This window comes from Ambystoma mexicanum, chromosome 3p (assembly GCF_040938575.1).
Source record: "Ambystoma mexicanum isolate Mex_15411 chromosome 3p, UKY_AmexF1_1, whole genome shotgun sequence".
NCBI lineage: Eukaryota > Metazoa > Chordata > Amphibia > Caudata > Ambystomatidae > Ambystoma > Ambystoma mexicanum.
Window position 1 is genome coordinate 931,000,464 of NC_090925.1, and position 18,608 is coordinate 931,019,071.

At 42.5% G+C, this 18,608-nt stretch overlaps 1 protein-coding gene across 3 annotated transcripts in view; it reads right to left on the reverse strand.

Annotated features, from left to right (window-relative positions):
• Positions 1-18,608, reverse strand: part of LOC138581133 (CMP-N-acetylneuraminate-beta-galactosamide-alpha-2,3-sialyltransferase 2-like) — a 431,707-nt gene that overhangs the window by 169,812 nt on the left and 243,287 nt on the right. For all 3 annotated transcript variants that reach the window (XM_069652226.1, XM_069652227.1, XM_069652228.1), the window contains exon 2: positions 6,699-7,404. In XM_069652226.1, the coding sequence (XP_069508327.1) occupies positions 6,699-6,980 (282 nt within the window). In that variant the 5' untranslated portion in view covers positions 6,981-7,404. The remainder of the gene's footprint in view (positions 1-6,698; positions 7,405-18,608) is intronic.

The following is an 18,608-nucleotide window of genomic DNA, read 5'->3' on the forward strand; positions in this document are numbered from 1 at the left end:
ACAGACAAGCGGCTACATTACTATGCCTGACGACAATTGAGGTAGTAACATGAAACGTATAGTGAATGTGCACCACCCACTTTTATTAGGTAGTCCTTGTAGTTAATCAAAATTCAATGGAATTAAAGGAGGGGTGCAAACCCGCTGGAAAAGTGCCTCCGTGGAGGGGCACACAACGAAAACAGGGGGTATGGACCAAGGCCGTTAAGCCAGCGGTGCGGGCTGCACTCCCAAACGCCACAATGTGGTGTGTACGTTCAATGTAATTCAGTCAAAAAAATAACAAACTCCCGGTAACTTGTTGCAAGGTGCGACTATTTAATCTTGGTCATATATTATTAACAACTATACATCCTGGTTGAAGCAGATGTGTAGGGTGAGCTCAAAAAATGGCCAATGCATTTCGGAACTAAATTCCTTCGTCAGGGCCAGACAATTGAGGTAGTGCCAGAATTTAACAATAAGAGAGCACCCTTCTTCTTGGGTTGGAGTAAAGGGAAAAGGAGAAGAACGAAACAAGCGACTATCATACTAATATCATGCCTGACAACATTTCAGATAGTGCTGGAGGGGGAGAGAGAGGAGAAAACAAATGAGGGAGGGGAGGGAGAGACAAACAAGCTGTTATCATCCAGGTCAGGCGACATATCTGAAAAGCATAAGTGCTAAGGATATAGTGAGGAGAGGGGAGAGAGGTGGGACAGTAAGAAGAGGGATTAAAGGTAGGCAAGCATCTCAAACCTACGGGGGACTGGGGAGGGGTGGAGCACACAGACATCACAGGGGACCAGGGGAGTGGGTGGAGAGGAGTGGAAAAACAAGAGGGGAGAGTGAATATAATTGCAGGAGTAAGAAATAACACTAATATTGCAAGAAAACAATCAATTGCACAGCAGGACTCAGGATGAGGAAGGTCACAGCATGATTCAGGACCACCATGAGTAAGAGATGCAGTGGAAGTCCAGCATGAAAGTTCAAAGAGGGTGAAGCACCATGAGTCCATGAAAAGACAAAATCCCGGTATTGGCCACAAGACGGTTGTGGTGAGCAAAAAGTATCAAAACAGCTCTTGCAGAAAAGGATAAGTGTAGGAGGTGTGCAAGGGTCAATTTTGAGCTTCAAAGGTCCTAGATCAGCTGAAAATGTTTGCAGAGCACGGACCCGTTCATGAAGTGCACACGCGTTTGCAAACACGTCATCATGCCGTGCACGTGGTCACATGACTCTGTCCAGTAAGTCTGCGATTACGTCAGGCGTTCCGGAACGTTGATGAACACAAAAACAGTGGAATACAGAAGATATAGTGTATAGAAGTGTTGGAAATTATGCTAAAAGGTGGGGAATGGGAGAGTTTTAAGATGAAACCTTAAATTGGACAAAAATGCTGCAATATTGCGGGTAAGTATTATATTAGGAAGTTGTAGCAAATTAGGGTGCACTGGTACGAACCCAGGACCTTCACTGAAAAAACATTGTTAAAGGGACGTTATGGTTAAGTTGCACTAATAAAAACCTATTCAATTCAATTTAAAAAACGTATTAAAGTGACGTTATGGTTACAAGTAAAACCAACAAACCCAGAAATTCACCAGTTATGGTAAGCTAAGCAACTCGCGCCACCACCGTGCACTGCTAAGACTAACACCCTAAGACATCAAAGATGACATCACACATGACACTGATGACATCACTGACACCCCATATTTAGGCCACTTGTTTTTGTTCATTGACATATCCAGGGCAGCTCGGGTGATGCCCTGCATTGGCCACCAAGATGGGATTTAGAATGGACAGTGATCGGCACAGGCAATCGCCAGAGAGGTAGCTGTTTTTGCAGGGGATGCAGGGTATTTGAGAAGGGAGGGCGCCAGGTGGACAAATCCGCAGCAGAAAGTGGTGAGAGAATGGTCGTAGATTAGGTATGTATACAAAAGAGGCAGATCACATTAAGAGCACGTCTCGATCCAGGAGAGGACGTGTTCATTAGCACAATGGTTAGTGGCACACATTCTCTCATTCACAAAATGTAGTGGAACACAGGGATGGGGCTTAGTAAGGGGGCTCAAAATTAGGATCGATCAATTGTAGTGGAGCAGACAGTGAGGCAGGTTTTGGGGGAATGTGTTGGTGTCCTTCCATTCAACATGGAAAAGTGAGAGGGAGCAACTGGAAGTAGTTGGACAGAAGAGAGGAGAGCCTCAGCGGGGGGTTGCCACTAGGAATGAGCAGTCTGAAAGAGGTAGGCAAGGCGTTCTTTACATAGTGAAATATACAAGCCATAGATATAGACACAAGTGTTTGACATTTTGCAATTTACAGTTGACAGGTTTTTCCAAGTGGGGACTATCATATCACCCACTCTACACAGAATCCCACATTTACACGGAGGTATATAAATATCTTTCGATATCAGACGAATGGCCTGCTGCTTAGATGATGGGTGGTTTCACGGGCAGGCGTCAAAAGATATTTTTAACAATTCTCTTTGCGGCCTCCTTTACAGAGGGTGCGAAAGGACACATATGATAGCGACAATTAGAAAGGCGGCCACCATACCACTCCCATCAAAGCATAAATCCACAAGAGGCTCATGTTTGGAGAAGGCTCGAGACTGGACAATAACTGGAAGAAGCGGAGGCCTAGTGTGACAGGGGGGATTGGGAGAGTGGAGGAGTGGGAGCTGTTGAGAGCTACGAGGGTAAAGTCAAGAGGACAACAGAGTGAGTGTGAGAGTGAGCAGGACGCAGTGATAACAGATGAAGTTGAACATGAGCAGGTGGTAACTGGAGAGGTGGTGGTAGCAATAGAGGGGCATGGAGGATGAGGAGAAGTGAGAGTTAAGGAAGCATCAGAGGAGGTGGCAAAATCAGAAGGATTGCAGAATGACGTGATAACATTAGTGGCTGGAAAGGGATGGGGAAGTGGACGAAGGAACACCAAGAACTGGAGTTTATAGTGAAAAGGGGGGTACTAAGGAGGAGGGGTAGTCAGTGATATAATCGTTCCCCAAAACGCTGTTCACAGAGCAACAAATAATGCAGGAATGTAATAATAGTGGCACATAATGTCTTTCTACATTCTGTATGAAAAAGAATATCATGGTCAAGGGGCGGTGGGGGAGGACTACGAGGGGAGGGCAGAGTTCAGGGGGTGTGTCCCTGAAGGGGTCAGTAGACTAACAGAGATTCTTATCACCGCCTCCAGCCATATGCTGAGAAACCTGGCACCGGAATACACCAGCTTTACTATCGCCATTACCATCATCCCAGTGGCCAAGAATGTGAAAACGCTAGGTGTCACCCTGGATACCAAACTTTCTATGAGGGAGCACGTAGCCAAGACCCGTGCTTCATGTGGCCTTATTAACAAACTTCTTGGCCACATGCACCCTTTTTTGTCTACAAAAAATGTGTCCATCCTAGCAGCTGCCCTGGTTAATTCCCGCCTCGACTATTGCAATAGTCTGTTGGCTGGCACAACCCAGTCCAACTTCGCCGCCCTCCAGGTTAAACAGAATGGTGCCATCGGAGCAGTGATGGTCATTCCCTGGCGACAGTCCATTACTGAAGCCAGAAAAAAACCTGCATTGGTTACCTGTGAGGCATGGCGTTTCATTTAAGATTCTGACCATCACCTTCAAGTGCCTGGCCCTTACTGCTTCTGTCTAACTTACCCAGCGCCTGATGCTCTAATGTGCCCTCGCGCTCTCTCAGGTCACTAGACCAGGCCACACGTAGCCAGCCCGGATTCCGCCTGTCCACGTATGGGAAAGCGAATTTGGATGTTCTGGCCCCTGCCACGTGGAAGGCCATCCCGCTTGAACTGAAAAAGATTGCCTCTCACAGAATTTAAGAAGAAACTGAAAACCCCCCTCTTCAGTGCACCTCTAATCTAGACTCATTGTCTGCTATATCCCTCACCTGTTTATCATTTGTTGCTTTTTTGTGCGGCATGAGGCATCCGGGCGAGGTGGCGTGTAATCGAAAGTAAAATAAATAAATAAATAAATAAATAAACTGCTTCCTTCCTTTCTGTGAGTGTATATATTCCATTCCATTTCTTCGGTTATGAAATCTGTAAACAATGTTAAAGGATTACTGCAGTTTAAAGCGCGATGCTGCATGCATTACTTCACTGGCCTGAAAGTCTGTTTCATCTAAACTGACCACTTCTTGCCTTTGGAAATGTGGCTGTAGAGCGGGGGCATCTGTGGTTGTAAAGCTCTCTTCCTATAGCAGACTTGCCTCAGGCTGAACTGGCGCGATTCTCATTTTGCTTGTGTTGGCGGTTACACCTTTCCACACGGGTGTCACCTGCACTGCTTGGTTAATCACTGTATGACATTTCTCTGTTCTTATCACTTGAGGGCATACAAGAAATAACCAATATTTGATTTCCACATCTCCAGCACAGCCATGATTTTAGGAACAACATTTTTTAAATACGCCCTTTTTTTAATAAGAAATTAATATTTAAGTAGTCTTTATTTTTCAAATGACATTTCTACAACAAAGTTTGTAAAAACGATAATATCACATACAACCAGGAGGAGGTTGCTGAAAGCTGGGAGAAGACGACAGGAGTCTGGAAGGATGTATTGGGAAAGGCTAGGGTTACGGTAGTGCAGTGCTATGTAAGTGCCAGTTCACAGGCGAGGCCCCAAGGCCATCAGATAGATTGGGGGAGGTAGTTTCAAAGCCAGTCCCAGGAGGAGGAAGGAGAAAATGACCCTTGCTCAGAGCAAGATGAGAGTTGGCAAGTGGAAGGTTGAACTAATAAAGAGAGCAAGTACGAATAGTCGGGTTCTGGCTGGCCCAATAGGCCTTAGGAAGGACCAGATCTGTTTAGGAGATACGTGCAGGGGCCAAGGAGCTTATTGCGAACTTGGCGAGACAGGAAATGAAGGAACAGAGGAAATCCAAGGCAGACCGGATGAACCCCTCTCCAGCTCCGTCTGCTGGCTACGTTCAGTAATCCTCCTGCTGACAAGAATGAATGACAGATTAAGCCCTTGGGCCGGGGACCACAGAAGGTCTGTATCTACATTATATTGTGAAGACTTGTTCGGTTCACCATAGAGTCGGCAATGTCAAAGAGGAATGAGGCACTCCATAATCAATTGCTTGAAGTGGGAGCTTTGCTTCTGAGACCTGCGGAAGAGACATTGGGCAAGGCATGCTTCCTGAGGACAATGGAACCCAAACCTGTAAAGAGTTAAGAGCATACTGACGATTATTTTGCTTGAGGAGATCAAGGTTTATTTGGGGTTACCCATCCTTTTAATAAAACTCCCACTAAAAGATAGAAAATGAACGCCTTGTCTTGGCGGGCTTCTTGATGCCCAGTGCAACCCTGACATAGGCCAATCACATTTGGGGCTTTTTCTAATATCAGAAGTTTCCAAGGAATTACCATATTGCTTCACTGGAGATGGCACATTGGAAGTTCTTTCCAAGATAACTTAATTCAGACACCGTAAGAAAATGCTTTTCAAGTCTGTAATGTTACTGTGATCAATTTAAGCACTGAGCAGCTTGCACAGGATTCTGGGCAAATCATTTTGCTTTCAAAATGAACCCCAAATGTTTTCTTTCGTCTGGTCCCATTTGGATTTTATTCAACTTTCTTCTCTGGCGTGTTCAATTTTGAAGGATACGAGACCATGATAGAGGATAAATGCTGATCATTGCACAAAACACATGTTGGTCTTTGGTGTTTTCCTCACCAGACTGTTCAACAACAATTTGTCTCTGTGTAGATAAAAATTGGTTGTGCGTTTTTTTTTTCTGGCTACATTGCTAATGCAATTCTATGTGCTTTCTGTGTATACAAAAGGTTGATATGACTGGGATCGACAATACACTTGATGAACACGCATTATAATAAACCAGATAACCAAAAGTTATTCAGTTCTGTGAAGCACAATTCTTTGCTCTTCCTCGTTATTTCCATCGTCAAGTAGGATACTATGAAAACTGTGGCGAAAATGATCTATCCTCCTTCTGAAAAGATGTTAGCCTGTTTACATGAATACATAAAGCCGCTTATAACACGAGAAGTCTTTTAGATGCTGGTTCAAGAGACAAGCCAGAGTGAACGACAGAAGAGTCCTGTGCAACTCATCTTTAGATCCGTAATTCACCATCTACCAATCCCATGCTCCGGAGCAGGTGTGCCATGTAGGAAAGCCTCAAAGGCATTGGTGTCCTTACACAACATGAAGACATTGATGTGCCACACGGAGTATGAAAAAACATCACCTTTTGTTTTTGGTATAGGGTGTTGGCAAATTTGCCAAACCTTCAAGAATTCATCACATTTCTTCTGTTGGTCCATTGTAACCTCACAGATGATCACATAACGCTCAAAGTTACAAAGGCCAAATCGCCAGCAAACCTGCTAGATACAGAAGGTCAAAAGGAGCGAATGCCCCACCTGCTGTGAAATGTTATGTTGGCAGCCATTGACTTGGCACTAAGGGAGATCTGGTCACTGAATGCCCAAAAGACAGCACCTAACACACGGACACACTAAATCTGAGGAATTAAAACAAAATCCAGAAACGACATGTTATCCATTCTACAATGGCACTATATAGAGCCTGTCACACATGTCTTTACTGGCCAAACAGCAATTTTCTGATTTATAGATGTTAACATCTGCAGAAATTAAAAAACATGTGGGCATGCTATACTTACCAGCCACCACCTTTGTACGCTCAATGGAATCTCGGGGTTCTTCGCAGTCAACAGTGGGTTCACTGAAGAGTTAAAATGTCGATCAAACCAATCAGAAACTCCTACTTCAGAAATGCATTGCTTACAGCTGCAGGGTTTATGCCGTTCCTCTTGTGCAAAAGGCCAGAAGCCGTGGAAGCTGCATTGAGTTGACGTTTGGCCCGCGCAAACGATCTGGTACATCTTCTGTACAAACAGCAGAAGTCCCAGGATGACTGGGATCCAGATCCTCTTGCTTGGCATCCCTTTACCGTGCCAAGCTTTACAATATAGGCTTTAAAGTATGTTTGAATATAAGATCACTGATTAGCACACAGCTCCAGGTTTGTGATAATTTCTTTCCAGCGTTCTCTTCGTTCCGCATCTCCAGTTTGAAAGATGGTCATTGGATATGCCCTTAAATCTTTCATTTCATTGTGTTTTTTATTTCTTCAACTTTATCTTGCAGACTATATAGATGCCATATATCATCTATGGGGCAGGAACAACAAATATCAGAAAGTACCAGAATCTATTAGCAAAAAAAGACTCTAAGCAAATTGAGAGATTTCGGGTTCAAAGAAATTAACGAATTTGCCATCTCTGATGAAAATGTCCTTCTATTTCCATCCTTCATTCCAAACTGATGCAACAAAAATTCACTTTACAGGAGATGGTTTTCAGCATTCTGAAAAGTATGATAGAGATAAGAGTTAAAGCATTGCAATTGTTTTAAAAAATTTCACATTTAAAAACAATGGCTAAAATTCACAAAACATTTTTGTGTCTAGAAATACATTGCAGTCGGATAAATTGGCAAAGTGCGAGTGCTGCAAATTAGGGATGCAGCGAATTGCACAAACTGTGGATGAAGGATTTTGCAGCGAGGTGCATAGAAGTGTGTGTGTTTGTGTGTGCTAATCGTGCATGCAGCATTGTGTGAACAATTGCGCCCATGCGACTTAATGGGGGAAAGATGACCCTCTAAAAGCCATTGCACTTGTGCCTCTAGACAAATGGAAGGCACAGGTAGAGCATCTGGATTCAAATCACATGGAAATCGTTTTTGACCTCTCAGCCAATCAGAATATTTAGAATGCAGTCAATAACTACTGGTATTGATTTTGAACATTCTGTTTTCAGAAGCAGACAGGGAAACAACAATGCAATTTCTGGGGATATGTAGTTTCACCAAGACAGTTCCTCTCTGAGAGGATATTTTTGTGCTACAACGTGCTTATTAACATACAAAAGTGAAAGATAAAAACATTTGAAAATGCATTCACTGTCGTATGGAGAAACCATTTACTTGGACATGACGCTTCATTCATATTCATGTTAAACTTGTTCCAGTTCAACCAAGTTGCAATTAAAATACTTAATTTGAATTCAACCATGTTATTCAACCACTACAAAATAAAACAACATTTAATTTACTAACTCAGTTTTCCAACTACTACCAACATGTGCTAATAGCCTTATAGCCCTCAGGAGGGGTCAATATTGCTTGGTATAATTGCCCTTCCCCAACTTATGGCTGGTCATTATCCTGTTATAACAACCCCTCCCTCTGTCTACAAGGCTACTTTATCCAGCCTATGCTGGTTGCATTGTTTCCCTGTAGAGTTCACACATTTTTAGGACAATTCCTCTCCAGTGATCGGATAAAACCTTGCTGCTTGCGACCATATACATAGATGTTCCTTGCCCCCGTCATTGTGTAAAGAAACAAGTATTGAATAATTGCAGGGTGTTAGGGAGAATTCTCAGAAATTTGCTAATTCCGCTCTACCTTAGAGACCCCCAGCAACTTTGCTGGATTTTGAGGACTTGAGTTTTTAACCTGGAGAGAGTGAGACCCTTTTCTCCACTCTTTCATGTATTTTAATGTGATTTTGAACACCGTTTCTTTTGGTTGTGGTGTCTGACAGACTCCATAGGCATCATCTTTTACATTGTGTCACACAGCACCTTCAGTGCAGTGGCACAGGGAAGTATTTCAGATTTCCCAAAGGTTTAAATACCTTCTCTTGGATAAACTACTGTTTCCAAGAGCAGTAAAGTGAAATTGACTTTACTTACATTGGTAACTTTCTCGACCCAGCGCACCCTACCTTACAATAGCGTGCTGGAGGGGTTAATTAGTATCCCTTTTCTCTAGCTTCTCATGTACCAATTTTATATAACACTTTCCTCGATTAATCGCTGGTGGCAGTGGTGTGCTTGTACCGCGCGCTGCATTCGCAGCTGCAGTAAAGCACCCAAGGGTGCCATTTTTGTCAAAATATCCCCAGTCTTCTTTTTTTCGCCATTTCTTTGTGGAAAGGTCCTCCTTGAGATTTACTCTGCGCATCAAACCAGGTTTGGTCCCTTTGTTCATTTTGCCTTTGGCAAGATTCACGAATGAAGCCCGCCTTTGGCTCCATGGTGTCTGGTGGGGGCAGGAAGTGAGGGAGGTGCCTGAAACTCCCTGTGCTTAATTCTCCTAGGATACGGAAATGCACTCTTAGGTGATTGACCGGCTGGCTGTCCGGCAAGGACAGCCACCTTGCTGGGTGACTGGCAGCTAGGCTGGAATTAATGGGAGAAACCTGCATAAAAGGTAAAGCTTTTTGGCTTGGAAGGCAGAGTCGACCACTGGACGAAGAAATCCATAGAAGAACTTGGAAGAGACGCCTGCTGCAACTCCTGGACCGTTGGTTTGCCCGGTGAAGCCCTGCTGCTGTGCTGAAGCTCTGAATTCATTACGACTAGAGAAGCCCTCCAAGGACGACTTCTTCCCTTGAGTTGGTGGGACCAATCAACTCCAAAGTAAGCCACCTGGACATCCTGTCGAAGCTGGTTACATTTCTACTGCAGTTGCTGCTGGAACCGAAGAGCCAGGGAGAGGAACACCAGATTGTGTGTGTTGCTTTTAAGCTGGCCAAGATCTCCAGGAAGATCCTCCGGACTCCCAGGAAGCAGGACTGACCAAGCCTGAGCCCCTTCATCAGAGTACTGGACCCCAGATGCAAGGAAAGCCCATCTCGACAGCCAAGAGTCTGTGGTAGTGCTATTTGCTGAGACGCAAGGAGCTGAAACCGCAAAGTGCCACTGAATAGAAGTGATCCATTTCTGTCGCCGACCGACCCGTTGCAGTGCAGGAGTCCTCCAGACATCCTCCCTCTTGTCCTCATGACTGAGGCTCAGGAACACAGGATCTGCAGAGCTGCGCAGGAACAGAAGCCAGCCAAAGCCCTTTTCTTCTAACCAAAGGTACTGTAAAGTCTAAGAGAACTTACCTCTTGTTATGTAACCTCATTTGTTCTCAGTGGAGATTTGTCTTGGCTGCTTCTGCAGAGTTGCCAACAGCTTATTTACCTCACAAGCCTAATCAGCTTGTGGCCCTACTTTGATTTCTTCTCATCTACAAAGACTTCTAAAACATTGTGCAAGACTTTTATCTACCTGCAAGAATTGTTTCAGCTCACCTGGACTTTTGCCCAATTCACTTTGGCCTGGCCTGGCTCCCTGAATAACTTCTTCCCTCTGACTCTGGGTTTTAGCCCTCCTTCCTGGAAGGCGTTAACGACTTTGCATTGGGGGTTACCAAAAGTACTTACCTGCTTCAGAATATTTGTGAGATCTCTTGTTTTATTCTAATAATCTTTTTCTTTGACATACTCCTAAGTATTGTCCTAAATGCAACAGTGATATATGAATGTCCACAGTGTCCTAAATATTGAAGTCACCTGAGAGTGTAGGAAGTGTTTGTGTGCCATCCCAAATGGGTGTTTACGGATTTAGGGAAACGGAGTGTGTATTTTGGAGTGTATTTGTGTGTTACTATTATATTGTCATTTCTGAAGAAGGCTTACTCAAACTGACTGTAAATAAATTAATAATTGTTTTTTCAAGAAACATTGTGTGTAAGAGTTTATTTGAATACTTGTCACTGTGAATCTCTGTACAACTTCTCTATAGCTCACATTGACCCCTCTTGAGATAAGCCTGGCTGCTCAACACGCTACCAACCTGTGTAGTACAGATTTATACCAAAGGTTGGGTTCCTATTGCCAGGAGGTCAGGGTTATTGTAGTGCACCCAAAGGGTACTGCATACAATCTTGCCTAACACAGGCCTTTTCACCGTGTTCCATACATGCAATACAAAAGCTGGCAATGAACATTTTGCAAGTGTATGGCCAGATGGTTCCCACGCAAGCTTCACAAATGTTCATCTTATCCAGTGCTACCGATCCATTTAATAATACAAGCTTCGTCGTCTAGCACTCATTTTATATAAAAGATGCAGCATGTTTAAAAAATAAAAAAAGATTTAAAATTGCAGATATTGTGGAGTTGCCTTATGGTACTGCTCTACACACGTCTCTTCAAAAAAGGTTTCTACATCCTGTTGTATAAAAAAGTTTTTTTCAGAAAACCAATTGTCTTAGGAACGTGTTCATATTATTTTAACGTGCATTGTATTACTATATATGAGGTACATTTTCAGTTGTTAGGCTTTAAATCTTGAAAAACTTTCAATCCAACTTTAAGATTTGGCAAATATTTAGAAATCCTATTCAAACTTTCCCATTTATACCCTCAGGTTTTTAGGCCCACGCATGAAATGCTTTTATTTAGCCGAAGATGGGGATGTCAATTTCGATCAGAAATGACTTACAATAGCAGATTTACAGGTGTCAGAAGTTAGCACAAAGATGAGAACAAGTACTGAGCAACTTCACATTGGGTTGGACCACACAGGACAGTCCACGGACAAAACAAAATAAACAATGCAAATATAAGAAACAGGTGACTGACAGAGATACTATTAACGTAATGGTGGGGTGAGGGGGAGGAGGCAAACTAATCGGTACTGTAGAATGGGGCACTAATCCAGAGGAACCATGTTTTCATTCTTCATTATTACTGGAAAACCAACCAATATACTCCATTAGGAGCAATTGCATAGACATATCTATCTGATATTAGTTCAACTACCTGGGTGATATCTGTGTGCATACACATATAGGACAATCTGTGTATCCTGGCATTGCATTTGATAGGCTGCCATGCTTAAGTCCTATTGGGCTGAAAACAAAGTGCCCCGTGGAGGGAGACTCCCTTATACAAGACACCACCTTTGCCCAATTCAAACCAACTAGTTTCTGCTGCAATTTCTTTGTTTCTATAATACTCTCCTGTGATTGCTGCAGGCAGTAGGTTACACCGCAAAGCTGCCAATTGAAACAGACTATTTTTGCACACGTTTTGTGGAGACCATCGGAGCTAAAAAAACTTCCTGTGTTAATGCAGCTAATTACCGAGACGCAGCTATTTTCTGTTCGAAAAACCGGCTTAAAACGGGCAGAAATGTGCATGCCACGGACATTGCGCAATGAGACCGCTACTTGGTCAGCTGAAAAAGTTGATCTTAATTTAGCCATAGGCTCCAACATTATCATTTATGAAGATCAAATTTTGTGCCGGCATTCTTTAAAAAAAAAATCCTATTTGCTGCCAAAAAGAAAGATTTGTCCAAGTGGAGTGGACTGTGTCTATCTTGTTTGCTAAGAATAAGATTGTCAAAAAGAATGTACTCCCCAGGTTACTATATAGGTTTGAAGCAAACCTGATCCCCCCCCCCAACCCAAATCTACAATTAAGGAGTTGGTGAGGATATTTAAGGAGGCAAGCTTCCTCAAATGAAAGAAAAATCATTATTTCCACCTAAAAAAGAAGAGCAGACTAACAGGTCCGAATCTGTATTCTTGTTCTCGAGCAGATCCAACCAGAGTTGTTGCAGGGCGGGTCCATGAACAGTCTGAAAAAAACACTGGCTGTTTATGGAAGAATCCATTGCAGGGGAGCACATTTGGACCTAACAAAGAGCCCCGAAAGTGTACTAAAATTCTGACAATGAGAGCGACGTTAGAGGCCTGGGATGCAGCGGGTAATCTGCAAGGGTTGATTTCTTTTGCTTAACCATTTAGACCTTTGGGAGGCGACATAGTTTTCTCCTGGATTGGTGGTTAAAGGATTTGAGATTTGGACCAAGAGGACATCTTTAAAAGCAGGAGGTCTGTTTTACAGAGAGGCCTTGCAAGGAGAATTCTGGGTTCGACAAATCTGAGCGCTTCGGCTACTTACAGGTCAGACATTGGGTGCTTCATCCTTTGGTGAAAGAAGAGGCCTTAAGATTCTTGAGGCACTGTTTCAAAAGACAGACTCTGCAAAAGGCTTCATCTGAAAAATACATGCCATGTTCAAAGGAGTATATGGTCCTAAAAGTAGGGTCTATCAAAACGGGTAGGAGCGGGAACTGGGTAATCCACTGTACGAGCTAACCCAGGAGGGAATACATGGCAATGTCAAAAAATCTCCATAGGCACTCATTGACAGTCACAAGTAAAATGGTATGCTGGTTGTATCGCACACTGAACAGGTTGCATTGCATAGGCCATAACAAATCTGATCACCGTTTGCAGAAATTGCGGGTTAAGGGGTTCACTGATGCATGCTTTACCGGACTGTCCTAAACATAGGTTAGGAATTTTAGAAAACCTATCTGCTGTTCTCACGGAAAGGTTGACTTGCCACTCAGCTTCCTCTGGCAGAGAAACTAGTGCTATTGTCTTCCTGAAGCTAAGAGAATGCCCCACCAACCACTGCTTGGCTTAACAATGTCTGGTATATTTTGTCATTGGAAAGACTTTAGGCAAATAAAGAGTCTGGACAACCTTTTTAAAATGTATTGGAACAACTTCTGGGATGCATGATCCATGAATATTGGAATTTGCCTGGTCCGGTCCTCCTACAGGCCTTTATTTTGTTCAATTTGAACAAAGCTTACTACTACCAAGACTGAGTGATTGAAAATGTCATATATGGTTGTCTTGTGTTTTAGGAGACCATCCTTAGAGGGTTAGATGAATGGGACCACAATAGGGTGGGAGGGAAAGAAGTCAAGAAATGTCATGCGACTTGTAAAGTTCTTTTTTGGCAAATTTAAAATGTATTTAAAAGATATTAAAACTAATCCTGCCCCAAGTTCAGGGTTTAGGAGAAAGGAGCAGTTAAGATTGTAGTGTACGGGGCGGGAGGGGGTGAAATTGATAACTTTACGCTGTGGGAAGGAGTAGAGGTGGAGGTCTTGGAGGAGACTGTAAAGCTAGAGGGGTACATTACTTTAATCCTTGAAGAGTTAAGCATAAGACACCAAAGTGCCATTCAGGGGCGTACGGCAGGAAACAGGTAGTGCTACATGAAGAGAGGTCCAGAGTCAGATTAGAGATCTCCCTTAAATGGTGTATATCCAGTCCTTGGGTAAGCTGTGTACCGGCTTTACTCTCCATAACAGGCAAACACTTCCAGAGAAGAAAGGTAGTAAAAAGACTCCCAACAAAAAAAAGCAACTAGACACGTAGGAGCCTGCCCCCTGCTAGCCCCACTGATCTGCTCAGATCAGTTGCGCATGCAGAGTGGGAATATTACTGTTTGATCTAAAGAGGAACTTTAAGGAAAAAATACACCTTTTTATTTGCAAAGAATTATGGAATGCAAAATGGCATCCCTATTAGGGTTCAAATATATTTTACTTGATTAAAAGTACCCCCATTGGGAATGGGAATGACTTTTTTTACTCCCTAAGAAATAATTTACTCCCTACTTATGAAATATCTTCTCCGGAGCACTGTGCAAATCCCATATTTCTGTCAGTGGTTAAATATTCAGCTAGATTTAGTGCACCAGGCTCTGGCTCTTTTTAAGATACATTTTTAATATTGACGGTCTAAAATTGTACACAAATCTTTCATCAGAACCATTCAACAAAATGATTATCAAAATAGCAGTAAAAAAACATTTTAAGGCTGGGCAACCAGCAACCCACACATTCTGTGATGAAAACTAATGCCAAACATGTGGGGTGCGTTTAAAGGCCCCAAACAGAAGTCCCTTTCACCTGAATGGCAGCCATTTAAACCCTGCAACAGAAACGGCCTGGCTGTTGCTTTTGCCTTTCAGATGAATGGCAGGCATTTAAACACTGCAACAAAAATGGCCTGTCTTTTGCTTTTGTTTCATGTAAAGTTAAAGAGCCATGTAGAAAGGGGCCTACCTATCATAATCAATGGTCAAGCACCAGCTTGATTTACAAAAGAAGGAGGCATCAAAGAATCCTTTAACATGGAAAACAGGATTTTTCAACATTGAAAGCAAAAACGGCCTGCACATGTGTTTGCAAGTAAAAACGGCTCTAAAAAGCCAAAATGGGGAAAATATCACTGCGCGCAGAAAAATGTCAGGAAAGCAAAACATGATGACGAAAGCATTGTATATTATGTTTTACCCACAAAACTCCAGTGACATTTGAAGAAGACACTTAGGGGCTGATTCACAGAGCACTTTCCTATGGAATTGCGCCATTATAAAACACTTCTGTGAATCAGGCCCTTAGTCTTCAGGAAAAACCTGTTCTGGGCTGAGGGCAAAACTTCTCAAAGGAAAGCCCACAGCCTGGATGTCGCATCTCACATCTAAGGACCTGCAATAAAATGTGGTCTTGCTAAAGGCATCAAAATTCTGTATCGTTCAGACCTAATGACTAGGGAAGCAATGACTTCAAGAGAAAGCCATCCTTGGCTGGAGCATGACTAAAAGGTGTGACTCCTTGTTGCACCAACTTCAAAGAGTACACACACTAACTTCAAACAGACTCATAAAAACCTTTGGTCACAAGCTGGCCCACTGGGACAGATGGCAGTGGGGTATGAAGCGGTAATCCCATTTGCTGAACAAGAAAACACAATTAATTTAAAAGATTATTTTCATTTTAGGCATTTTGGGCAGCAACCATACTGTGGATTGATTTAATTTTTACACCATTTTTCATGTAATTTCCATGTGGTTTTGGGGGGTATAAAATGATGCATCTACCTGTGACTTCGGGAACTGTAATGGTCAGTTAGACTAGGTGTCTGGCTGATGTGAACATATTACAAATGTGAGAGTTGGTGAAAAGGTGGAAAATGAAATTAGGAATATGCTTGATGACTTACATATTCATAACTTGTACATTTTATAAAAATGACAAAAATGTGACACATGGCCATGCTACATCATACGGATTTGGCGGGCGGCTTATCTAATTCCCCATGATCAGCTAAAACAGAAAATATGTTTCGGATGGCAGTTACTAGTACAGTTATGAAGTTGTGACACATTACTAGTTTTTGCCAAAAAGTTGAAAGGAGAACAAAGGATGATGACAAATCGGAAAAGACAGATGTTGCTCCAAACCCCTAAACCAATCCTGACTGGGGGTGGAGAGAGAGAGGGTAACTGTCCAATCAAAGCGGCAGTGCTTATTGCAGGCTACTTCCCCTAGATTGTAAAATTGGTGATGTCATTTCTGCTATATAAGGGGGACTCTACTAGGACAGGGGACACACAAAAACCGATGGAGACAGAAAAATGAGGACGGAGAGAAGGCTGCTCAAACCTACAATCTTTGAGAGTGGAGTGACCAGACCCCTGCCCTATCTTTCCAGAGTGTCCTGAGATGCAGGTGGCTTTCCTGAACCTTAATCAAAGGTTTGCTATCTAAGTAGCAATAACCGCAGCTTTAATTGCATAAGCCATTCATTCTTGTAGCATTGCATCCAATATTTCCCCATTGAACATTCCCCCATTGAAAAATTCCCCATTGAAAACCCCAATTACCAGTGCATTTCAGTCATCTCCCCATAGAACAATCTCTTGTATGTCTGTGTATGTTAGCATATCCCCATTGAAAAAAAACCTAATTTGTCTGTGTAAATCCTTAGTACTTTTGTAGGTAAATTAATTAATTCCCCCATTGAATTTCACAGGATCGGTGGAATTCGAAACAAGCAATCTGTTTCCAGTGTTTTTGTTAATTGTTATAGTTATAAAGTGTTACACAAAAGATGTAATCCCATTGTGATCTGGGAGACAAATGTGTACCTGTGTTTCAATTGGGCCCTGATAAACAAATTTCCATTTGCCACTGTATTTTCTCTTTGTATCAACCTGAACGAAAACCGATTTGCCTTGTGTGAGCTACCCCATTTCCCCGAGCTACCTGTCATTGTAAGCATCAGTAAAGACGAATTCCATTTGCATTTCCTTTTCTATTGAAATTAAGCTTAACATCCCAAAAAACGATTTTCCGGTATTTTGTTCCTCTTTCCCTATTGTGTGGTCAAAATGATTTTTCATTTGCATTCCCTTTTCATTACACATGTTTGTATATTCTAAAAATCGATTTCCTCCCTGTGTGCTGATCAGTATTCCCTAAAATCCCTCCCTGTTTTTCCAAATAGAAGCAAGCAAATTCCCTGTTTTGTTTTCTATCTCTTTCCTCTAGCAGTTGTGAGAAATAATAGAAAACGCCATGCTTCCATTGGTGCTCCAAAAACTGATTTTCCCCTGCTTTGCTGGCTCCCCATATTGTTTCTGTGGGCACCACCCAAAAACCGATTTGTCCCCTGTATTCCTACTCCCTGCCACTGCCTTCCATTTAAAGGAATCAAGTCCAATTGATGTTTGGGGGTGTCGCAGGGGGAGCGCTTAACCTTCATGCAATCATTTTGAGTTGAATAGTTTTTGTCTTGCTTTGTCATTAAAAAAGGAAGTAGTATCAGAGTATATCTTAACTTGGTTGCCTTCTAGAATCTTTGTATTTGTGTTGCCACAACATTGGTGGCTGTTGTAATTGGTTGATTTTCCTTTGACATTAAATTATACATTTAGAAATATCTCATCGATACACCGGCCTGGTTCCTAGTCCATTGTGACACAGGGTGTTGGTGGAGGTTGGGTGCGAGACGGGTTGGAGGCCTACTCAAAAAGAATGCGTAGTATACAACAAAAAAAACATTTTTATTGTGCGCCACATTCATTGTAGGAGAAGAGGTTCCCTGGCTTGCGTGTGCCGTGCCATAAACCATGACAAACATTTCATGCACTGAAAAATGGGAGCAAACCCCCAGGTCTTTCCCAAACAAGTACTCCTCCTTTTCCTCTCAGAAATCCAGACGTGAAAACAATAGTTCAGGGCCACAGCAGTGTGAATCAGGCTTGGCCTAGCCTATAGGGCAACAGGGCTATGCCCGAAAAACAAAAATGCTAAATTCTCATGTGGGCCACTTTTTGGGGTCAAAGTGGGGCAGTTTGATGAGTTACTTTACTATGCGGCTAGTAGATTTGACCAGCGTTAATCAATGCATATTCTTTAAAATGCACAATTTGCATCACATTTTATCAATAAAATCCCCCTTGGGCACTATTCAAACAGTCTGTCACAAAAGGAATGAATTGCCATTTGCAACGGTGGGCCACTTTTTCAATGTTATGCCGCAGTCCAAACCCTGGTGAGAATACTGCAAAAAAAGCAGCACAAATGTGAGATGCATACAAGGTAAATCTGAATTCATAAAATAAGCTGTTTGGTCAACAACCACAGCCTAATACCCCACAAGACTTTTACCGCCACGAATACTCACCTGTACACATTTTTTGTGCACTGGACTAATTGAGCAACCTTTCAACTAGGACTTCTCGGGTTCCTTCTTTTAACACACTCTGAAAACTGGCACACTGCTGCAGTCTTACAGCAGGGTCCTTTCAACCGGTATACAGTCTTTATAAATAAAATTATAGATCGAATGAATATATAACGAAAATTATGTATAATGAAAAACATAACGAAAATGTATGTGGGGTAAATCCTTTGGGGAAACAGTTGGGGTGGGTTGTTAGGGGTGATAAACTGTTGTTTCACTCCCCCCCCCAAAAAAAGAAATAAAAACGTGTTATGTAGAAGGGCTACTTTCCTTGAAGAGCGCCAATCCCTAGGCATTGCCACATGACTGTCCCATGTCCC